The sequence below is a fragment of the Hyaena hyaena genome, unplaced genomic scaffold, assembly GCF_003009895.1.
Source record: "Hyaena hyaena isolate Hyena2069 unplaced genomic scaffold, ASM300989v1 scaffold_1845, whole genome shotgun sequence".
Classification (NCBI taxonomy): domain Eukaryota; kingdom Metazoa; phylum Chordata; class Mammalia; order Carnivora; family Hyaenidae; genus Hyaena; species Hyaena hyaena.
Window position 1 is genome coordinate 64,589 of NW_024082480.1, and position 25,707 is coordinate 90,295.

General features: G+C 35.6%; 1 protein-coding gene across 1 annotated transcript in view; it reads right to left on the reverse strand.

The window, feature by feature from the left end:
- The window catches only part of LOC120226835 (highly divergent homeobox), a gene marked incomplete at its 5' end in the record, with an annotated part of 127,272 nt that overhangs the window by 48,334 nt on the left and 53,231 nt on the right, over window positions 1-25,707 (reverse strand). The window contains one exon of the mRNA XM_039225004.1: window positions 1,223-1,430. Coding sequence (XP_039080935.1) covers window positions 1,223-1,430 — 208 coding nt within the window. The remainder of the gene's footprint in view (window positions 1-1,222; window positions 1,431-25,707) is intronic.

The window sequence follows — 25,707 nt, forward strand, 5'->3', positions numbered from 1 at the left end:
TAATATCCAAAATCTATAAGAAACTCACCAAACTCCACAACGGAAAAACAAACAACCCAGCGAAGAAATAGGCAGAAGATATGAACAGACACTTCTCCAAAGAGGACATCCAGATGGCCAACAGACACATGAAACGATGCTCAGCATCCCTCCTTATCAGGGAAATACAAATCAAAATCACACTGAGATACCACCTCACACCTGCCAGAGTGGCTAAAATGAGCAAATCAGAGAACTCTAGATGCTGACGAGGATGTGGAGAAAAGGGCACCCTACTACACTCTTGGTGGGAATGTAAAGTTGTGCAGCCCCTCTGGAAAACAGTGTGGAGGTTCCTCAAAAAATTAACAATAGAACTCCCCTATGACACACAATAGTACTGCTAGAAATTTGCCCAAGGGATATAGGAGTGTTGTTGCATAGAAGCACATGTACCCAATGTTCACAGCAATACTGTCAACAATAACCAAAACATGGAAAGAGCCTAAGTGTCCATCAACGGACAAATGGATCAAGAAGATGTGGTTTATCTATACAATCGAATACTGTATGGCAATGAGAAAGAGTGAAATCTGGCCATGTGTAGTAACATGGATGGACCTTGAGGGAGTTATGCTGAGCGAAATAAGTCAGGCAGAGAAGGGCAAATATCATGTTTGCACGTCTAGGAACGTTAGGAGGAACTTAACGGAGGACCATGGGGGAGAAGAAGGGGAGAAATGGTGGGGGAAAGGGAGAGAGGCAAACCTAGAGAGACTCTTGAATGCTGAGAACAAACAGAGGACTGATGGGTGTGGGGGGTGAGGGGGCAAATGGGCATGGAGGAAGGCACTTGTGGAGGTGAGCACTGGGTGTTATATGGAAACCAACTTGACAATAAACTATTTGTAAAAAACAAAAAAGTTAACAATTCTACATTGCATTCTAGAAATGTGCTAAGAGAGTAAGTTTCAGGTGCTGTTACCATATACATAAATGGTAGCTATGTGAGGAGATATATATGTTAATTATTTTGACTGCAGTAATAATTTTATTATAAATATGTGTGTATATACATATCAGTAGAATAAAAACAAAATAAATAAAAATAAACCAATTTCTTTTCAAATATTTAACTAAGTGTTTTGAGAACTTTAGATGTGAAATATAATTAGTTGAAAAGTAATTTAAAATCCATCAAAGTTACAAAAGCTATTATTAGGAAATGCAGCATATAATATACCTTGAGAGCTTCCTTCAGACAAACAGATGGATACTTCATCATTTCTGTCATTATCCTCTCCTATTTCTGGACCAGCTTCCTCTCCTGGTGTGAGTGCAGACAAAGAACCAGATTCAGGATGCTCAGAAAAATCAGCAGGGCCTCCTCTTGGAGGTGGAACTTCAATCCCCATTAAACGATATTTCCTTCTTCGATTCCCAATCCAAGTCTTATAAGAGAAATACAAAAGGAAATTTTGTAAACATAGAACCTTTAGTAGGTTTGACCAGTAAAATAATAAATAGATGCTGAATAAAACATGATTAAAAATAAATAGGTACCTAGAATACAAAAATTTAATTATTAGTCAGTTTGCAAAAATTAAAGTAATTATACTTTTATTTTTAATATACTATTGGCGGAAAGATAACATTTATCTAAATGTTCAGACTTTCAAACCACATGCAGTCTTTTGCAGAACACTTTTTTAGACTTTATTTTTGTCCATTTTTGAAATTGATCGCTTTATTAATTTTTAATTAATTTATTAATAGTGAACTGTACAAAAATGTCAAATACAATGTTGAACAAATGAACAACAAATTTATAAGCAGATATTCATGTTTATGAAGCAAAAAAATTCAAAGAGAACAACCTTGATGGGAAATTAAACAAAATACATTTAAATTTTTGAGAAAGGATAATTAACTATCGATGTTATTTTGTTTGAGAAAGTATTTATTTTATATTAATTATTATATCTTTTTAAATTAGTTAAAAATTCACAAATTTTTGTTTTTGGTTTTGTTTTCTTTTCTGTAGAAATAACCCAGCAAATTTTTCAAACAAAACACAAATTGGTTCTTTTCCTATAGGGACCAGGCATATAGGTATAAATATAGTTCATATGCCATTTCCAATCTTGTTCTTCCTTGATGAAAATGTAACTTCTATTAACTTCAGCTCTTTAATGGTTACTTGGGTATTTCAAGATTTCTAAAATTTCATAGAGATTCAGAACAAAACTTTTAAATTTTTAATGTTTATTTATGTTTGAGAGAGAGAGAGACAGCACAAGTTGGGGAGGGGCAGAGAGAGAGGGAGACACAGAATCCGAAATAGGCTCCAGTTTCTGAGCTGTCAGCACAAAGCCGGTCGCGGGGCTTTAACCCACAAACTGTGAGATCATGACCTGAGCCGTAGTTGGTGTCTTAACCGATTGAGCCACCCAGGTGCCCCCAGAACTGATTTTTAAAACTTTTATATTAAAATAGTTTTAGATTCACAGGAAATTTCAAAGGTAAATTCACTCAGCTTTCTCCAATTTATGTTTAACCGAATTATATCACAATAATTGAAACGTTAAATTGAAATTGCACAGTCTGTGTGTATAATTCTATCTTCCTTTATCACACTATTCTTTTTCTTTTATCCAATATTCCCAACCACTGGCAACCACTAATCTATTTTCCACATCTATGACTGTGTCATTTCGAGAATGTTATATGAAAGGAGTCATAGCAAGTGTTTTTTTGAAGTTGGCTCTTTCTCACTCAGCATAGTTTTCTGAAGATTTTTTTCTTTTTAAAATTTTTCTTAATGTTTATTTTTGAGAGAGATAGAGCGTGAGGAGTGGAGGAGCAGAGAGATTGGGAGACACAGAATCTGAAGCAGGCCCCAGGCTCCCAGCTGTCAGCACAAAGCCCCAATGCAGGTCTCAGACCCATAAACAGCAAGATCATGACCTGAGCCGAACTCAGATGCTTAAATGACAGCCACCCAGGGACCTTGAAGATTTTTTCAAGTTGCATTTATCAATACTCCATTCCTTTTTATTGTTAAGTGGTATTCCATGGTTTTTAACTATTTTTTTTTTTGCCAATTTACTTCCAGTGTTTGCTTAATCATTCCCTCATCAAAGAACACAAGTTATTTCCAATTTGAGGCCCTTAAAACTTCTATGAACAGTCACGAACAGGATTTTGTACAGATGTAAGTTTTCATTTCTCTAGGATAAATGCTCAAGAATGCAAATGCTTGGACATACGGTAATTGCATGTTTAGCTTCATGAGAAACTCAAATTGTTTCCAGAAAAGTTTTGCCATTTTACATTTCTCCCATCAATATATGAAAAATCCAGTGTTGGTTTTTTTTTTTTTTTTGGCATTCTTGCCAGCATCTGGTATTTTTTTTTTATTTTTTTTAATGTTTTATTTATTTCTAGGAGAGAGAGAGAGAGAGACAGCGTGAGCAGGGGAGGGTCAGAGAGAGAGGGAGTCACAGACTGAAACAGGCTCCAGGCTCTGAGCTGGCAGTCAGCACAGAGCCCGACGCGGGGCTCGAACCCACGAACCGCGAGATTATGACCCAAGCGAAAGTCGGACGCTTAACTGACTAAGCCACCCAGGCGCCCCATCATCTGGTATTTTTAGGAATGAAAAAAGTTAGCTGTTCTCATTGGTGCATGCAGTGATAGATCCTTGAGTTTTTAATTTGATTTCCCCAATGGCTAGTGATGTTGAAAATCTTTCCATGTGCTTATTTGCTATCCATATACTCTCTTCATTGAAATGATTCTTCAAGCATTTTGCTCATTTTCTAATTGACTGATTTTGAATGTTAAGTTTTAAGAATTCTTTATATTTTCTGGATAGGAGTTCTTGTCAGATATGTGGTTTTGCAATACTTTCTCCCATTCTGTAGCTTTTATTTTCACCATCCTGGTCTTTTGAAGAAAACATGTTTTTTAATCTTGATGAAGTCCAAGCTCTTGTTTTTTTTTTTTTTTTTTATGGATTGTGCATTTAGACATTTCTAAGTATACTTCACCAAGCCCTAGTTCCTGAAGATTGTCTCTTATTTTATCTTCTAAAATTTTTATAGTTTATTTTTTTACATTTAAATCTGTGATCCATTTTGATTTCATTTTTATATAAGGTGTGAGGTTTTGGTCAAGGTTTATTTGTGTTTTCAGTGGATATCAAATTATTTCAGAACCATTTCTTGAAAAGACATTCTCCATTGAATTGATTACTTTTGCACCCTTGTCAAAGATCAACTAAGCTGGCCAAACTCTTGTGCAGGACTTTTTCTGGGTTCTCTATTCCTTTTCACTGATCTTTATTTGTATTTTCCTGTCACTACCACACAGTCTTTTTTTTTTTTTTTAATGTTTATTTATTTTTGAGAGAAACAGAGTGAGAGAGAGAGAGAGGAGAGAGAGAGAGGGAGAGGGAGAGAGAATGAGTGGGGGAGGGGCAGAGAGAATCTGAAGGAAGCTCCAGGTGCTGATCTGTCAGCATGGGCTTGAACACATGAACAATGGGATCATAACCCGAGCTGAAGTCAGACACTTAACTGACTGAGCCACCCCAGTGCCCCACAGTCTTGACTATAGCTACAAAATAAGTCCTTACATTAGATAGGTGGATTTCTTCCACTTCATTTTTTTCTAGAATTATCTTACCTATACTAGCATATTTCCTTTCCATATGAATCTTAGAATTTTCTTGTCTTCAAAAATATTGTTGAAACTTTTATAAGACTTATGTTAAACCTGTATATCAATTTTGGAGGAATTTATATTTTTACTCTGTTGAGTCTTTCAGTCCATGAACACTGATGCCTTTCCATTTATTTAGAACGTCTTTGATTCCTTTCATCAATGTTTTGTAGTTTTCAGCATTAAAAGTCCTATACATGTTTTGTTAGATTTACATTTAAAAATTTGCTATTTTGAGTGATTGAGAATAGTATTATATGTTTAATTTCAGCTTCAATATGTTCAGTTTTCCTATATAAACACTTAGTTGATTTTTGTGTGTTGATCTGGTATCCAGAGACTTGTTCAATTCACTTATTAGTTGTAAGACTGTTTCTGTAGATTCTTTAGGGTTGTCAATACAGATAATTGTATGTTACTTTTATTTCCTTCCCTTATTTTATTGCATAAGCTAGAACTTATAGTACAAATTGGATAAAGGTAGTCAAAGTGAACATCTTGTTTTGTTTCTGATCTCAGGGGGAAAGCATTATATTTTTCACCATTAAGTGTGATGTTAACTGTAAATTTTGGGCACTTGTAGATTTCTTTTGGATGGCAGTTTTTAATGATAAATTTCATTTTCTTAATAGTTATAGGGCCATTCAAGTAGTCTATTTCATATTGGGTGAGTTGTGATACTTTACACCTTTTGAGGAATTGATTCATTTCATCCAAATTGTGAAATTTGTCCATGTAGAGTTGTTTGAAATATTCTCTTTATCCTTTTCTTGTCTGAAAAGTGTGTAGAATTATCCCCTGGTTCACTCCTAATGTTTATGTCTTCATTATTTTTCCTTTGCCACTCTGGCTATATGTTTGTCAATTTCACTGATCTTTTCAAGAGACTTAATTTTTTCTTAATTTTCAAATTTGTATTTACTTAATTATTTTTATCTTTTAAAAAATGTTTATTTATTTTTGAGAGAGAACAAGAGAGACACAGAGAGATAAGAAGCAGGTAAGGGGCAGAAAGACACACACACAGAGAATCAGAAGCATGCTCCAGGCTCTGTGCTGACAGCTCAGAGCCTGATAATGGGACTCAAACCCATGAAACATGAGATCATGACCTGAGATGAAGTTAGAGGCTCACTAGCTGTGACACCTAGGCGCCCCTTATTTTTTCTCTTTTAACCACCTTGACCCATTTCTTCCATCCTCTACCTCCATACCCCACCCACCCCCACCACTGATTGGGCAACCACTAATCTGTTCTCTGTATCTATTAATTAAAAATAAATAACAGATGTTATTATTTGACCAGTTTTAGATTTCCAGGGAAAAACGGGCAAAAAGGAGTTGACTTCGCCCACCCAGTCAATTTCCTCTGATTTAACCTCATTCTAAAATTAATGAGGTAGAATTGTTACAATTGATGAACAAATACTGATAAACTGTCAAGTGAAGTCCAGAGTTTCCATTAAGGTTCATTCCTTGTGTTGTACATTCTATAGATTTTGGCAAATATATAATGACAGTATATACCAATAAAGTATCATTCAGCATAGTAGTTTTAGTGCTCTAAAAATTTCTGTGTTCTACCTCTTTATACCTCTATCTCACCCTACAAGTCTCTGGAAAGCACTGATCTTTTTACTGACTCTCTAGTGCTTTGCCTTTTCCAGAATGATACAGTATTTATGTAGCCTTTTTAGATTGGCTTCTTTCACATAGATTTTTCCATAGTTTTTCATGTCTTGCTATTTCATTTATTTTTACTGCTGAATAATATTCCATTGTCTGAATATATTTCAGTTTATCTATTCATCTATTGAAGGACATCTTGACTGCTTCTAATTTTTTTTGTAACTAGAGAAAGTTGATATAAATTATGTGCAGATTTTCACATGTGGAAATAAGTTTTCAACTCATCAGGATAAACACCAGGCAGCAAAACGAAGTATCATATGTTAAGACTATGTTTAATTTTCTTAGAAACTGAAAAATGTGTTCCAAAGATCATGCAAATGTATCATTTTGCACTCCTATCAGAAATGAATAAAAGTTTCAGTTGTTTTACATCTTCTCCAGCATTTGATCCTGTCAGGGGTTTAGATTTTGATCATTCTAATAAGTGTATGTGGTATTTTATCATTCCTTTAATTTGAAATTCCCTAATGATATATAACATTGTATATAATTTCATATTCTTATTTGTCATCAGATTATATTCTTTGGTGAATGTCTTTTCAGATGTTTGCACATTTTTTAAAAATACAATTTATTGTAAAATTGGCTAACACAGAGTGTGTACAGTGTGCCCTTGGTTTTGGGGGTAGATTCCTGTGGTTCATCGCTTACATATGTCCTCCTCAATGCCCATCAACTATTTTCCCCTCTCCCCTACCCCCCCATAATCCCTCAGTTTCTTCTCTGTATTTAAGAGTCTCTTATGGTTTGCCTCCCTCCCTCTCTATTTATAACTATTTTCCCCCTCCCCTTGCCCCATGGTCTTCTGTTAGTTTCTCAAGATCCACATATGAGTGAAAACATATGATATCTGTCTTTCTCTGACTGACTTATTTCGCTTAGCATAATACCTTCCAGTTCCATCCACATTACTACAAATGGGATTTCATTCTTTCTCATTGCAAGTAGTATTCCATTGTATATATAAACCACATCTTCTACATCAATTCGTCAGCTGACGGACATTTAGGTTGTTTCCATAATTTGGCTATGGTTGAAAGCACCGCTATAAGTATTGGGGTACATGTGCCCCTATGAATAATCACTCCTGTATCCTTTGGATAAATTCCCAGTAGTACTATTTCTGGGTCATAGGGTAGTTCTATTTTTAATTTTTTGAGGAACCTCCACACTGTTTTCCAGTGTGGCTGCACCAGTTTGCATTTCCATCAACACTGGAGGAGGGCTCCTGTTTTTCCACATCCTCAGCAGCAGTTTCTCGAGTGGTTAATTTTAGACACTCTGACTGGCATGAGGTGGTATCTCAGTGTGGTTTTGATTTGTATTTCCCTGATGATGAGTGATGTTGAGCGTCTTTACACGTGTCTGTTGACCATCTGGACGTCTTGTTTGGAAAAGTGTCTATTCATGTTTTCTGCCCATTTCGTCACTAGATTATTTGTTTGTCTGGTGTTAAGTTTGGTAAGTTCTTTATAGATTTTGGATACTAGCCCTTTATCCAATATGTTATTTTCAAATATCTTTTCCCATTCCATCGGTTGCCTTTTAGTTTTGTTGATTGAGATGTTTACCAATTTTGAGTTAGGTTGTTTGTTTTCTGATTGTTGAATTTTAAGAGTCCTTTGTACATTTGGATAGCAGTCATTTATCATAAATATGCTTTGAAAAATTTTCTTCCAGTTTGTGACCTGTATTTTCATTCTTGGAAAAATGTCTTTTGCAGATTAGAAATTTGAATTTTAATGAAGTCCAATTTATCAATTTTTTAAATCAAACTTGATCTTGATGTATTTAAGAAGTTATCACCAAAAACAAAGTCACCTAGATTTTCTCTTATGTTATCTTTAGGGATTTCATAGTTTTGCATTTTACTTTTAGATATATTATCAATTTTGAGTTAAGTTTTGTGAATAATGAAAGACTCATGTTTAGATTACTTTTTTTCTTTCATGTGGATTTTCAATTGTTCCACTACGATTTGTTAAAAACAATATCCTTTTGATAGAGGGCTGAATAGGAGGATTCTGAGCTCACCTCATTCTACAGACACACCTGGATAATACTTGCATCTTTGCAAATAACTCTGAAAATGACCTAAAGATCTGAAGAACAGATATTCTGTAGGTAGTCATAAAGAGATTGTTACATCAAAAATGGTAGGAGGGATAAAGAAATGGTTGGGAACCAAATCCCCAGAGTAACTAACCACAAACAGAAAGGAATTCACAAGCAAAGAGAAGTAAGATGAACAAATCACACAACATACAACCTCATCACTGGGGATCTACAGTGCAAAGAGTAATCTCCATAAATTCTGGCTTTGAAAACCAGCTGGATTTACACCAAGAAAGTAAAAATCTCAAGGTTGGTCAAGTCCAGGAAAGCCAGATGGCAATATAAACTCAATACATTCTTTTAAAGAGCCGGAATAATAAATAACTTTGCCAGGAAATAGGAGGTGCAGCTTGAAAAGTTCCTGGCGTATACATGAAAGAGATTTATTGAATAATCTGAAAACATGTGCTAGAGGAAGAGAAATTTATAGAAGAATTCTCTAGGAACAAAAGCACATATGGGTACCACTGTTCTTCAACCTCAACACACATAGAAGAATGCTTGTGGGACTCATTTCTATAATTCTCCTTCTTCCTTGATAGCACCAAGCGCTTCAACATGGAATTTCTCTGTAGACCAACCACACCAGCCTGCCTGCCATGGCAAGCACAACTTCCAAAGTTGTTCCTCCCCAACCATACCCGGTCTGCAGTTTCAGCCCAGACCAGCATCACTCCAAAGTGACTCGAGTCGTGGAGAGGGGGTAATAAACCAACATACCAGGTACCCACAGTTCTGTAGCCAGACCTCTGACCTGCATATACCCAGAAAGGATTGAGCTCCACACTTCAGTGTATGTGCAATCTTGGAAGAGAGTTTAAGAGCACAGGCTAGAATGAGTAATGGCCTCACCCACCAACCAGTCTTATCTGGCCTCAGCCAGGACTCTCAAAGGTGTGCTCACAAAGGGCAAAGTGGTCCACTGCTGTTATCTGGGATGAAGGCCGTTATGCTCAGCCACAATAGAAGAGTGCATGCAATCCACACAGGAGATACCCCTGGGGCACCTGTTTCTGGTGACATGGGAGAATTGAACTATAGGGCACCACAGAACCTCTTCTATACAAGGTCACTACTTTAAAGATCAGAAGATATAGCTGCTCTACCTAATACATAGAACACATACATATATATACATACATACATATACATGCATAATACACAGAGTGTTAGATGAAATGAGGAGATAGAAGAATATGTCCCAAATGAAAGAACAAGCCAATCACAGTAAAGAGCTAAATGAAGCAAAGATAAACAATATGCCTGTTAAAGAGTTCAAAGTATCAAGTAAGAAGTTGCTGCGGTGGAGGTCAAGGAGGTTGTTTCCTGCTTTCTCCTCTAGGGTGTTGATAGTTTCCTGTCTCACGTTCAGGTCCTTTATCCATTTTGAGTTGATTTTTGTGCATGGTGTGAGAAAATGATCTAGTTTCATTCTTCTGCATGTTGCTGTCCAGTTCTCCCAACACCATCTGTTAAAAAGGCTGTCTTTTTTCCATTGGATATTCTTTCCTGCTTTGTCAAAGATCAGTTGGCTGTATACTTTTGGGTCCACTTCTGAGTTCTCAATTCTGTTCCATTGGTCTATGGGTCTGTTTTTGTGCCAATACCATACTGTCTTGAGGATGGTTTATCTATACCATGGAATACTACAAGGCAATGAGAAACAATGAAATCTGGCCATGTGTAGCAACATGGATGGACCTTGAGGGTGTTATGCTGAGCGAAATAAGTCAGGCAGAGAAGGACAAATGCCATATGTTTGCACGTATAGGAGGATTAGGAGGAACTTGACGGAGGACCAAGGGGGAGAAGAAGGGCAGAAATGGTGGGGGAAAGGGAGAGAGGCAAACCATGAGAGACTCTTGAATGCTGACAAAAACTGAGGACTGATGGATGTGGGGGGGGGAGGGGGGGATGGGCATGAAGGAGGGCACTTTGGGGATGAGCACTGAGTGTTATGTAGAAACTAATTTGACAATAAACTATTTGTAAAAAAAAAAAATAAAGAGTTCAAAGTAATGGTCATAAAGATACTCAATAGACTTGAGAAAGGAGTGTATAAACCCAGTGAAAATGTCCACAGAGAGTTAGAGGATATAAACAAGAATAAATCACAGCTGAAGAATTTAATGACATTATTGCTGCAAAGTTCATGGATCTTAAAAATAGTTATGATGAATTAAAAACTGTTATAAATGAGGTGCAAAATAGAGGCGCCTGGGTGGCTCAGTTGGTTGGGCATCCGACTTCAACTCAGGTCATGATCTCATGGGCTCGAGCCCCGCATCAGGCTCTGTGCCTGGAGCCTGCTTCAGATTTTCTGTCTCCCTCTCTCTCTCTCTCTGACCCTCCCCTGCTCTCTCTCTTTCAGAAATAAATAAAAACATGCGTGAATTGAAGAGGCAGAGACGAGAATAGATGAATTAAACGATAAAATTATAGAAAAAGAGGAATCCGAGAAAAAGGGAGATTAAATTGATCCAGAAGAACTAAAGGAGAACTTGAGAACTCAGTGATGAAATCAAATGAACAATATCCGTATCATAGGAATTCTGGAAGAAGAGGAGAGAGAGAAAGGACCCAAAGGTATATGTAAAAATATCAAAGCTGAGAACTTCCCCAACCTGGGAAAGGAAACAGGCACTGAAATCCAAGAATCACAGAGAATTCCCTTCATAAGTAACTTGAATCGATCTTCACCACATATCAAATGAAACTTGCAAAATACAAGAATAAAGAGAAAATTCTAAAAGCAGCTAGGGATAAACGGGTCTTGACATACAAAGGTAGACACCTCAAGGTAGTAGCAGACCTATCTACTGAAAACTGGCAGGCCAAAAAAAGAATGGCAGGAAATCTTCAATGTGATGAACAGATGATGCAACCAAGAATCCTTTACCCAGCAAGCCTGTAATTCAGAATAGAAGGAAGATAGAGGTTTTCCCAAACAAACAAAAATGGAAACAATTCGTCACCACTAAGCCAGCTCTACAAGAAATCCTAAGGGGGACTCTATGACGGAATTGTTGCAAGGAACTCAAAGTACCAGACACCACACTACAAGCATGAATCCTACAGAGAACGCAATGACCCTAGACCCATATTTTTCGATAATTACACTGAAGGTAAGTAGAATAAATGCTCCAATCAAAAGACACAGAGTATCAGAATGAATTAAAAAAAAATCCATCTATTTGCTGTCTACAAGAGACTCATTTTAGATCTGAGGAACTTTCAGATTGAAAGTGAGGTGATGGAGTAATATCTATAATGCTACTGGAAGTTTAAAGAAAGTTGGAGTAGCCATACTTATATCAGACAAACTGGACTTTAAAGTAAAGGCAGTAACAAGAGATGAAGAAGGGCATTATATAATAATTACAAGCTCTGTCCATCAGGAAGAGCTAATAATTACAAATGTCTATTCGCCAAATTTGGGAGCCCTCAAATCCATAAAACAATTATTCACAAACATAAGCGATGTTATTGATAAGAATTTGCTACTGACAGGAGACTTTAATACTCCACTTACAGCAATGGATAGACCAAGTAGACAGAAAATCACCGAGGAAACAATAGCACTGAATGACACATTGGACCAAATGGACTTGACAGACATATTTAGAACTCTACATCCCGAAGCTATGGAATTTACTTTCTTCTCGAGAGAAATGGTATATTCTTCAAGACAGACCAGATATTGATTCAGAAAGCAGCCCTCAGTAAATATAAAAGAATTGAGATCATACCATACATTCTTTCATATCACAATGCTATGAAACTTGAAATCAACCACAGGAAAAAGTCTGGAAAACCTCCAAAAGCATAGAGGTTAAAGAACACCCTATTAAAGAACGAATGGGTCAACCAGGCAATTTAAGAAGAAATTAAAAAATATATGAAAACAAATGAAAACGAAAATACAGCAATCCAAACTCTTTGGAATGCAGCAAAGGTAGTCCTAAAAGGAAAACATTGCAATCCAGGGATATCTCAAGAAACTAGAAAAAGCCCAAATATAAAATCTAACAGCTCACCTAAAGGAACTAGAAGCAGAGCAGCAAGAACACCCCAAAACCAGCAGAAGAAGAGAAATAATAAATATCAGGGCAGAAAGAAACAATATAGAAAAAAAAAAACAATTGAACAGATCAATGAAACCAAGAATTGTTTCTCTGAAATATAAACAAAATTGATAAACCTTTAGCAAGGCTTCTGAAAAAGAAGAGAGAGAGCACCCAAATAGACAAAATCATGAAGGAAAATGTATTTATTACAACCAATCCCTCAGAAATACAAGCAATTATTAGGGAATACTATGAAAAATTATATGCCAACAAACTGGACAACCTAGAAGAAATGTAAAAAGTTCTAAACACACACCCACTACCAAAACTCAAATGGTAAGATATAGAAAACCTGAACAGACCCATAACTAGGGAAGAAATTGACTCAGTTATCAAAAATTTCCGAACAAATAAGAACCTTGGACCTGAGGAATTCTACCAGACATTTTAAACAGAGTTAATACCTTCTCTTTTCAAGGTGTTCCAAAAAATAGAAATGGAAGGAAAATTTCCAGACTCATTCAGTGAAGCCAGCATCATATTGATTCCCAATCCAGAGAGCCAGTAAAAAAATAAAAATAAAAATAAAAATAAAAAAAGAGAGAGAGAGAGAACTATAGGACAATATCTTGATGAATACAAATGCAAAAACCCTCAACAAGATACTTGCAAATCAAAGTCAACAGCATATAAAACGCATTATCCACCTGGATCAAGTGGGATTTTTTTTCCTGGATTGCACGACTGGTTCAATATTCACAAGTCAATCAATGTCATTCCTCACATTAGCAAAAGAAAAGATAAGAACCATATGATCCTGTGATTAGATGCAAAAAAAGCATTTGACAAAATACAGTATCTTTCTTAATAAAAGCCCTGTAGAAAGTCGGGATAGTAAGAACTTACTTAAACATCATAAAAACCATCTATGAAAAGTCCACTGCTAATATCATCTTCAATGGAGAAAAACGGAGAGTTTCCTCCTGAGATCAGGAATAGGACAGGATGTTCAGTCTCACCAATGTTGTTTAACATAGTGCTGGAAATCCTAGCATCAGCCATCAGACAACAAAAGGAAATAAAAGGCATCAGAATTGGCAAAGAAGAAGTCAAACTTTCACTTTTCGCAGATGACATGATGCTCTACATGGAAAAGCCGGCAGACTCCACCAGAAACCTACTAGAACTGATCTATGAATTCAGCAAAGTCACAGGGTACAAAATCAACATACAGAAATCGATTGCATTTTTATACACCAATAATGGAGCAACAGAAAGAGAAATCAAGAAACTGATCCCATTCACAATTGCACCAAAAACATAAACTATCTACGAATAAATCTAACGAAAGATGTAAAAGATCTTTATGCTGTAAAGTATAAAAAAACTTATGAAGGAAATTGAAGAAGACACAAAGCAAAGTAAGAATATTCCATGCTCATGGATTGGAAAAAATAACTATTGTTAAAGTGTCAATACTGCCCAAAGCAATCTACACATTCAATGCAATCCCAATAAAAATCGCACCAGCTTTCTTCTCAAACGTAGAACAAACAATCCTAAAATTTGTATAGAACGACAAAAGACCCCGAATAGCTAAAGTAATATTGAAGAAGAAAACCAAAACGGGAGGCATCACCATCCCAGACTTTAGCCTCTACTACAAAGCTGTAATCATCAAGACAGTACGTCATTGGCTCAAAAACAGACACATAGACCAATGGGATAGAATAGAGAACCCAGAATTGAATGAACAAATGTATGGCCAACTAATCTTTGACAAAGCAGGAAAGAGTATCCAATGGAAAAAAAGACAGTCTCTTTAACAGATGATGCTGGGAGAACTGGACAGCAACATGCAGAAAAATGAAACTAGAATGTTTTCCAACACACCATATACAAAAATAAACTCAAAATGGATGAAGAACCTGAATGTGAGACAGGAAACCATCAAAACCCTAGAGGAGAAAGCAGGAAACAACCTCCTTGACCTCAACTGCAGCAATTTCTTACTCAACACATTTCCAAAGGCAAGGGAATCAAGAGCAAAAATGAACTATTGGGACCTCATCACGATAAAAAGCTTCTGTGTGGCAAAGGAAACAGTCAATGAAACTAATAGGCAACTGAAGGAATGGGAAAAGATGTTTGCAAATGACATATTGGATAAAGGGCTAGTCTCTAAAATCTATAAGGAACTCACCAAACTCCACACCCAAAAAACAAATAATCCAGTGAAGAAATGTACAGAAGACATGAGCAAATACTTCTCCAAAGAGGACATCCAGATGGCCAACAGACACATGAACGATGCTCAGCGTCCCTCCTCATCAGGGAAATACAAATCAAAATCACACTGAGATACCACCTCACACCAGTCAGAGTGGCTAAAATGAGCAAATCAGGAGACTCTAGATGCTGGCTCACGAGGATGTGGAGAAATGGGCACTCTCTTACACTGTTGGTGGGAATGTAAACTGGTGCAAGCCTCTCTGGAAAACAGTGTGGACATTCATCAGAAAACTAACAATAGAACTCCCCTATGACCTAGCAATAGCACTGCTAGGAATTTACCCAAGGAATACAGGAGTGCTGATGCATAGGGGCACATGGACCCCAAAGTTCATAGCAGCACTTTTAAGAATAGCCAAATCATGGAAACAGCCTAAATATCCGTCAACTGATGAATGGATCAAGAAATTGCAGTTTATCTATACAATGGAATACTACATGCCAAGGAGAAAGAATGAAATCTGTCAATTTTAGCAACGTGGATGGAACTTCAGGGTGTTATGCTAAGTGAAATAGGTCACACACAGAAAGACAGATACCATATGTTTTCACTCCTAAGTGGAACAGGAGAAACTTAATAGTGTACCTTAGGGGAGGGGAGAGGAAAAACAGTTAAGGAGAAGGAGGGAGGCATATCACAAGAGAATCTTAAATACTGGGGGAGAGGGGGAAATGGGTGATGGGCGTGGAGGAGGGCACTTGTTGGGATGAGCACAGGCTATTTTATGGAAACCATTTTGACAATAAACTATAATAAAAAATTAAGATGTGGTATATATATATATATATATTGTATATATATATACAATAGAACACTACTTGGCAGTGAGAAAGAGTGAAATCTTGCCATTTTCAACAACGTGGATGGAACTGGAGAGTATTAAAGTAAGTGAAATAAGTCAGTCAGAGAAAGAGAGATATAATGTTTTCACTCATATGTGGAACTTGAGTAACTTAACACAAGACCACGTGGGAAGCGAAGGGGGGGAATAGTTTAAAACAGAGAGAGAGGCAAACCATAAGACTCTTAAATACATAGAACAAACTGAGGGTTGATGGGGGATTAGGGAGAGGGGGAAATTGCTGATGAGCACTGAGGAGGGCACTTGTAGGGATGACCACAGGGTGTTGTATGTAAGCAATGAATCACGGGAATCTATTCCCAAAACCAAGAGAACACTGTATACACTGTATGTTAGCTAACTTGTCAATAAATTATATTTAAAAAACTGAAATAACAGATTAAATAAATTAAAATAATATAAAACAATATTTAAAACTCTTGTTTGTTTAAGTGTATATTATTATATATTTGTATGGTGGGAATGCTATACGTACAGGGTACACCATTTTGTTAAACATTTTTTCCACAAATATTGTTGAAAATCAAGTATGTACCAAGCACAGTTCTAGTTCTGGAGTCTCTGTTGTGAACAACCAGCCATGATATATGTCCTCATGGAACTCAAACTTCCCATTTAGTAAAGGTAGAGACAATAGAATTTTGACAAGAAAATATAAATCACAAAAACTGATCAAATGTTATAAAGGGAAAGAACCAGCTACAATATTTAACCACAATGACATAGTATGGTGTGGTGAAGTGAACTTTTCCAAATTTACCTGATCTTAATTATCTAGGAAATGGAAACATACATATTCCCAAATCCTTTCCAGCTAATCCTGATTTAGTAAGACTGGAATGAAATAGTCTGTATTTTTAAAGAAGTATTCAAAGTAATTCTTATGATAAGGCATACACTGGTAAAGTGGAAATGGAAACAATATTAGACTAATAATAAAGATATTTGGCCTCTATTCATTGACTAGCTGTGTGAGATTGATCATGGCATTCTTGACTTCATTTTTAAAATTTGTTGATGCATAGTTGACATAAATATTATGTTAGTTTAAGGTATAAAATTTATTGATTTGACATTTATATGTATTGTGAAATGGTCACCACAATAAGTCTAGATACCATATTTCAGCTTATAAAGTTAACACAATAATATTGGCTACATCCCTCATGCTGTACATTACTTCTTCATGACTTATTTACTTTACAACTGGAAGTTTGTTCTTAATTCCCTTCAACCATTTTGCTCCGCAAAACCTCCATCTTTTCTGGCAATCAACGATCTCTTCTCCACATGTAAAGATATGCTTTTATTTTTTTTTCGTTTTAGTTTCCATATATAAGCAAAAATCATACAGTGTTTGTCTTTCTCTGTCTGATGTATTTTATGTAGCATAATACCATGAATGTCCCTCCATGTTATCACAAATGGCAAGATTACATAATTTTTTATAGCAGGATATGTATGTATATAGTTTCAAAAAGAGAGGGAGGCAAAACATAAGAGACTGTTAAATACAGAGAACAAACTAAGGGTTGATGTGGGTGTATATATGCAATATACACACTACCATTTTTATATTCATTGATCCATCCATGGAACTTAGGATGTATTCCATACCTAAGCTATTATAAGTTAACTCTGGAATAAATATAAGGGTGCACGTATTTTTTTCATATTAGTGTTTTCGTCTTCCTCAGATAAATAACCAGTTGTGGAATTTTTGGATACTATGGTAGCTCAATTTTTAAATTATTACAAATTTTTAGTGTTTATATATTTTTGAAGGAGAGAGAGACAGAGTATGAGTGGGGAAGGGGCAGAGGAAGAGAGGCACATAATCCGAAGGAGGCTCCAGGCTCTGAGCTGTCAGCACAGAGCCTAATGCGGGGCTAGAACTCACGATCCATGAGATCATGACCTGAGCTGAAGTCAGATGCCCGACTGACTGAGCCACCCAGGCGCTCCTCAATTTTTAAACTCTTGATGGAACTGCATACTGTTTTCCATAGCAGATAGACCAATTTACATTCCCATCAACAGTGTACAAGATTTTCATTTTCTCCACATCCTCATTAACACTTCTTTCTTGTCTTTCTGAAACTAGCCACTCTGACATGTGAAAAGTGACATCTCATTGTGGTTTCTATTTCCATTACCATGATGAGTAGTGATGTGCCTCCTGGACATCTATATGTATTCTTTGGAAAAAGGTCTATTCAGGTCTTCTGCCCACTCTTTAATTGGGTTGTTTTTCTTTTTCTTCAAGTTTTTACTTTAATTCCAGTTAGTTAACATACACTGTAATTTTAGCTTAAGGTGTACAATTTAGTGATTTAACACTTCCATACAACACTGAGTGCTCAGCACAAGTGCACTCCTCAATACTGATCACCTTTTTAACCCCTTCCCCAATGGACACCCCCATAACTATCAGTGTGTTCTCTATAGTTAACAGTCTGTTTTTTGGTTTGCCTCTCTCTTTTTTACTTTATGCTCTTTTGTTTCTTAAATTCCACATATGAGTGAAATCATATGGTATCTGTCCTTCTCTGACTGACTTATTTTGCTTAGTATAGTACTATCTAGCTCCACCCATGTCATTGCAAATGGAAAGATTTCATTAGTTTTTATGGCTGAGTAACATTCTATTGTATATATTTACCACTTCTTTATCCATTCATCAGCTGATGAACATTTGAGCTGTTTCCACAATATGGCTATTGTAGATAATGTAGCTATAAACACTGGGGTGCATGATCCCTTTGAATTAGTATTTTTGTATTATTTTGGTAAATAAATAGTAATGTAATTACTAGATTATAGGGTAGTTCTATTTTAACTTTTTGAGGAAACTCCATAGTGTTTTCCAGAGTGGCTCACCGACAGTGCAGGAATGTTCCACTTTCTCCACATCCTTGTCAACACTTGATGTTTCTTGTGTTGTTGATTTTAGCCATTCTTTTTTTTAATCTTTATTTTAAGAGAGAGAGAGGGAAAGAGAGAGAGACAGAGAGACAGAGAGAGAGACCATGAGCAGGGGAGGAGCAGAGAAAGAGAAGAGAGAGAATATCAAGCAGGCTCCGCATTATCAGTGCAGAGCCTGATGCAGGGCTCAATCTCATGAACTATGAGATCATGAATTAGCTAAAATCCAGAATTGGATGCTTAACTGACTGAGTCACCCAGGTGCCCCATGACTTTAGCCATTCTGATAGGTGTGAAATGATATTTCATTGTAGTTTAGATTTGTATTTTCCTGATGATCAGTGATATTGAGCTTCTTTCCATGTGTCTGCTGGCCACCTGTATGTCTTCTTTGGAAAAATGTCTATTCATGTTTTCTACCAATTTTTGACTTGGATCGTTCACTTTTGGGTGTTGAGTTTTTTAAGTACTGTATATATTTTGGAGACATATCCCTAGCAGATATGTCATTTGCAAAAAATATTCTCCCATTCTTCAGGTTACCTTTTAGTTTTGTTCATTGTGTCCTTCACTGTGCAGAAGTTTTTGTCCTGATGAGGTCCCAATTGTTTGCTTTTGCTTTTGTTTCCCTTGACTCAGGAGACCTATCTAGTAAGAAGTTTCTAAAACTGATGTCAAAGAAGTTGTTTCCTGTGTTTTGCTCTAGGATTTTAATGGTTTCGTATCTCACATTTAGATTGTTTATCCATTTTGAATTTATTTTTGTGTATGGTATAAGAAAGTGGTCCAATTTCATTGTTTTGCATGTTGCTCTCCAGTTTTTCCAACATCATATGTTGAAGATACTGTCGCTTTCCCATTGGATATTCTTTCCTGCTTTGTCAAAGGTTAATTAGCCATATAGCTGTGGGTTCATTTCTAGGTGTTTGTTATTTTGTTAATGATTTGTATATGTTCTTTATTTTCGATATTACCTCTTACTGGATATATAATTTGCCAATATCTTCTTTCATTTAGTAAGCTGCCTTTTCATTTTGGTGATGATTTCCTTTGCTGTGCAGAAGCTTTTTAGTTTCATGCAGCCCCAGTTGTTTATTTTATTTTGTTCCCCTTGCCTTTGGAGACAGATCCAAGAAAGCATCAGTAAGACAAGGAGGTTGCCACTTATGTTTTCTTCCAGGAATTTTGTTTTTGGACTAACATTGAAATGTTTAATCCATTATTGAGCTAAATTTTGTATGTAGTGTAACATAGTGGTCCAATATCACTCTTTTGCATGTAGCTGTCCAGTTTTCCCAACACCATTTATTGAAGAGACTACCCTTTTCCCATTATATATTTTTTGCATCCTTTGTCACAAATTAGTTGTATATATATATATATATATATGTTGTATATATTGTTTATATATAATATATATATGTTGTATATATATATATGTTGTATATATATATGTTGTGTATATTGTTTATATATAACACACATATATATATGTGTGTGTATGTTGTATATATATATATGCGGGCTTATTTTTAGGTTCACTAATCTGTTCCATTTATCTATGTGTCAGTTTTCATAGCAATACCATAGTGTTTTGATTATATATATTTTTATTATAGTTTGATGTCAGGGTGTATGATGCCTCCACTTTTGTTCTTCTTTCTCAAGATTGTTTTGGCTATTCAGGATATTTTGGGGATACATAAAAGTTTTAGAATCAATTTTTTTTCTAGTTCTGTGAAAAATGTCACTGGAATTCTGATAGGGATTTCATTGTGTCTTCTCCAATTTATTTTCTCAATTGTCTATACCTTTGAATGTAGAGGTATTTCACCTACTTCATTAAATTTATTTCTAGGCTTTTTATTCTTTTCAATGTGAATGAAAATGTCATTGTTTCTTGATTTCTCTGACTGTTCTTTATTAGTGTATAGAAACAAAAATTTTTGTGTTTTCATTTGTAATCTGAACTTTACTGGATTCATTTATTATGACAATTTTTTGGTGGGTTCTTTAGAGTTTTCTATAGTGTTATGTCATCTGCAGATAGTGAGTTTTACTTCTTCCTTTCCAATGTGTACATTTTTTAAATTTTTTTTCCTTTCCTAATTGCTGTTGCTAAGACTTCCAATACTATATTGAATAAAAGTGGGGAGCTTGTGCACCATTAACTTGTTCCTGATCTTAGAGGAAAAGCTTTCTGTTTTTCACATTTGAGAATGATATTAGCTGTGGGTCTGTCAATGTATGGCCTTTATTATGTTGAGGTACATTCCCTCGGTGCCCACACTATTGAGAGTTTTTTTTTTTTATCATAAATGGATGTTGAATTTTGTCAAATGATTCTTGCATCTGTTGAGATGATTATATGATTTTTATGTTTTATTTTACTAACATGACTGTATGACATTGATTGATTGATAGATCTTGAACCATCATGGTATCCCTACAATAAATCCCACTTCATCACATTGTAAGGTCTTTTTAATGTATTGTTAAATTCAATTTCCCAATATTGAGGATATTTGCATCTATGTTCATCAGGGATATTGGACTGTAACTGTCTTGTTTTGTAGTATCCTTATCTGGTTTGAGTATCAGGATATTGTTGGCATCCTAAAATGAGTTTGGAAGCTTTTTCCCCTCTTAAATTTCTGGTGGATTTTGAGGATAAGCATTAAATCATCTTTGAATATTTGGTAGAACTTACCAGCCACATCATCATGTCCTGATCTTTTGTTTGTTTAGAGGTTTTTGATTATTGATTCATTCTCCTCACTAATAATCAGTCGACTCAGATTTCCTATTCTTCATGTTTCAGTCTTGGAATATTGTGTTTCCAGGAATTTATCCATTTATTCTGGGTTGTCTAATGTGTTGCTGCATAGCATTTATGATAATCTCCTATGAACCCTTGTATTTCTGTGGTATCAGTTGTAATTTCTCTTTCTTTTCTGTTTTTCTTTGAGCCCTCATTTTTCTTGGTGAAATTAGCTAAAGATTTGTGAATTACATTTATCTTTTTAAAGGAACAGCCCTTGGTTTCATTGATCTTTTGTCTTTCACTTTTACTCTATATTTAATTTATTTCCACTCTGATCTTTATTATTTCCTCCTTCTACTAACTCTGGTTTTCTTTCTTTCTTTTTATCATTACTTTAGTTCTATAGTTAAATTGTTTATTTGAGACTTCCCTTGTAGCACTATGAATTTCCCTTTTAGAACCACTTTTTCTGTATCCCATAGATTCTGTAAGTCATTTTTTGTTTTAATTTGTCTCTAAGAAATCTATGATGCCATTTTCTCCTTGTAATTGATTTCTCGTTCAGGATGTTGTGGTCAGAAAAGATACTTAATATAATTTCAATCATCTTAGATTTATTGAGACTTGCGGTCTAATATGTGATCTCTCTTGGAAAATGTTCCATGTGAGCTTGAGAAGAATGTGAGTTCTGCTGATTTTGGATGAAAGTTCTGTATATGTTTGTAAAGTGTTCTATATATGTTTTTATTTATTTATTTAAATTTATTTCTAGGAGAGAGAGAGAGACAGCGTGAACATGGGAGGGTCAGAGAGAGAGGGAGTCACAGACTGAAACAGGCTCCAGGCTCTGAGCTGGCAGCCAGCACAGAGCCCGACGCGGGGCCCGAACCCACGAACCGCGACATCATGACCCAAGCGAAAGTCGGACGCTTAACCGACTAAGCCACCCAGGCGCCCCTCTATATATGTTTTTAAAGTCCATCTTCTCTACTATGTCGTTTAAGGCCCTTTATTGATTTTTTTGTCTAGACAAACTATCCATTGTTGCAAAACTCCCCTGCTATTATTCCATTCCTATCAATATCTCTTTTTCCCTTCTTTTATTGAAGTAATAATTAACAATGTTATATTAGTTTCACGTGTACAATATAATGATTCAACAACGATACACATTACTCAGTGCTCATAAATATAAACATATTCTTGATTCCATATATTTTACCTATCCCTTCAGCTATCTCTCTTCTGGCAATCACCATTTTGTTCTCTGTATTTAAAGGTCTGGTTTTTTTTGATATTTTTTTCCGTTGTTTGTTCAACTGTTTTGTTTCTTAAATTCCACATGTGAGTGAAATTATATAAATTCCACAATGATAATAGCTATTGGTTTTTCATATATGACCTTTGTTATGTTGAGTTATGTTCCCTCTACGCCTATATTGTTCTTTGTCAAATGCTTTATCTGCATCTACTGAGAGGATCATTTGGTTCTTATCCTTTCTTTTATTAATGGGGTGTATCATGTTGATTTATTTGTGGATATTAAACCACTCTTGCAACCCAGGAGTAAATACTACTTGGTAAGGGTGAATGATTCTTTTAAGTATTATGGGATTTGACTTGCTAGTATTTTATTGAGAATTTTTACACCTGTTTAAATGGACTAAATGCTCCACTCAAAAAATATATATGTACCGTGACACATTGGATAAAAAGCAATACCCATCTATAATGTTGCCAAAGGAGACTCACTTTAGAACTAAAGACACATGCACATAAAAAGTGAAGGGATGGAAAAACATTTACCATGAAAATTGAAGCAAAAAGAAAGGTGGTGTATCAATACTCATATCAGAAAAAAATAGACTTTGAAACAAAGACTGTAACAAGAGACAAAGAAGGACACTGCATAATGATATAAGGGGAAAGACCAACAAAAGGATATAATAATTGTAAATACTTATACACCCAACATGAAACCCCTAAGTAAAGAAAGCAGCTATTAACAGATGTAGAGGAAGAAATTGGTAGTAATACAATAATAAGAGGGGACTTTGACATCCCACTTACATCGATGGATAGATCCTTCAAACATAAAGTCAAGAATGAAACATTGGCTCTGAATGGCATATTGGGCCAGATGGGTCTAACAGATAAATTCAGAATATCCCATCTCAAGGGAGTGGAGTACACATTCTTATCAAGTACACATGGCACATTCTCCAGGACTGATCATTTATTAGGGCATAAAAAAAATCTCAACAAGTGAAAAAAGACTGAAATCATGTCATACATCTTTTCCAACCACAACAGTTGAAACTGGAAATCAATCACAAGAAAATTTGGAAGGAACACAACTACATGGAAGCTAAATAACATACTACTAAACAATTAATGGGTAAACAAAGAAATTAAAAAAAATAAATACATATATGAAGACAAGTGAAAATGAGAACACAATGGATCAAACCCTTTGGGATCCAGCAAATACTGTCCTAAAGGAAAATACTTTTATATCTTTCATTTTATGAAAGTATGTTTAGGAATATTCTATCACTGTCTCCTCTCTCTTGCAGAATGGGGTCTCCCCAATGGCAATAAATTTCTTTTTTTTTTAATGATTTTTTTTATTTATTTCTAAGAGAGAGAGAGACAGAGTGACCAGGGGAGGGTCAGAGAGAGAGGGAGTCACAGACTGAAACAGGCTCCAGGCTCTGAGCTGGCAGTCAGCACAGAGCCCGACGCGGGGCCCGAACCCACAAACCGCGAGATCATGACAAGCGAAAGTCGGACGCTTAACCGACTAAAACACCCAGGCGCCCCAACGACAATAAATTTCATGATATCTTACTGAAAGCATAGCAAAAAGATAACCATATTGAAAATGGAAATCTCAGGCTAACAGCTGTGTTCCAAGTGAAGACCTACCAATTCAGACTGGAGTAGAGCAAAAAATTTCAGGAAAGTTTTCTTCAAGATGATAAAACTTTTACACTACCAAATGTCTATGAATGTATTGAGAAGAGAGAGATGCACCTGAGAAGTGCTTCAGAATAAATTAGTAGTAAGTACCTATAAAATTAAGCAAGCAAAAATAAAAAAAAATTCCAAAACTAATAATGAACACAAAATAAAAACAAATCCAAAAACAGTATAATGTTACACAGAAATAATATAATATATTATATATAATAGTATAGTATAGTATAGTATACTACATATTAATATATTATTATATTATATTATGTATTAATAACTAACAAAAATTATGAAATAACTATAACTTGGAGAATAAAAAAAGAAGAAGTATGCATGTAAGTAAAAGGGTCACTGAAGCGATCTTGAAAAAGATTGAAGAAAAAGTCTCACATTTCATAGTGGAAAATCAATCAACAATGCTTAGCATTGAAAAATCAAGAAGTGGTCATATAAACAGATAAAAGAGAGACTGCTAGGTATTTCCCAATATCTGTCTTCTCCTTCTTCCAGAGTAATAAAAACTTTAGCTGGGCATATGGCTGCCCAGAATCTAACTGCATTTGCAACTTCCTTTTGTTAGGTATGATGATGGAACTAATCTTCAGTTAATGGGATAGAAGTGAATGTGTCTTGTGACAGTTTCTGGGAATCCTCTTTAAAAGATAGTTGGTACACACCCCTTGACTCTTCTTTTACTCCCTCTCTATCTTGCTTCCTGGACCATAAGTGTCATAATTTTGGACATTGTGGACTAGGGGTACATCATAGAAGGGGCAGAATTGAAGGTGGAAGATGCCAGAGTCTCTGAGAAATTCATAGAGTAGAACTGCCATGCCAGTTTTAAGTTGTATATCCTTGGACTTGTACATGAAATTAAAATATCTTGTCTGAATTACTGTTATTTTGAGTCCTTCTGTTACAGCCAAACCTAATTCTACTTAATACAACATATTATTTCATAGGGGCTCCTGGGTGGCTCATTCGGTTAAGATCCGTCTTCGGCTCAGGTCATGATCTCACAGTTCATGGGTTTGAGCCCCGCGTTGGGCTCTGCGCTGACAGCTAGCTCAGAGCCTGGAGCCTGCTTCTAATTCTGTGTCTCCCTCTGTCTCTGACCCTCCCCTGCTCACACTGTCTCTATCTCTCTCTCAAAAATAAATAAAACATTAAAATTAAAAAAATACAACATATTATTCATAGATGAAGGTAAAAAGTGGTTGATTCCACCTATTGAAAAATAGGAGGAGGGGAAGAATAAAGAATGTTGGTTTTATAGCAAGTATGACACAACTCAACTCCTTAAGTT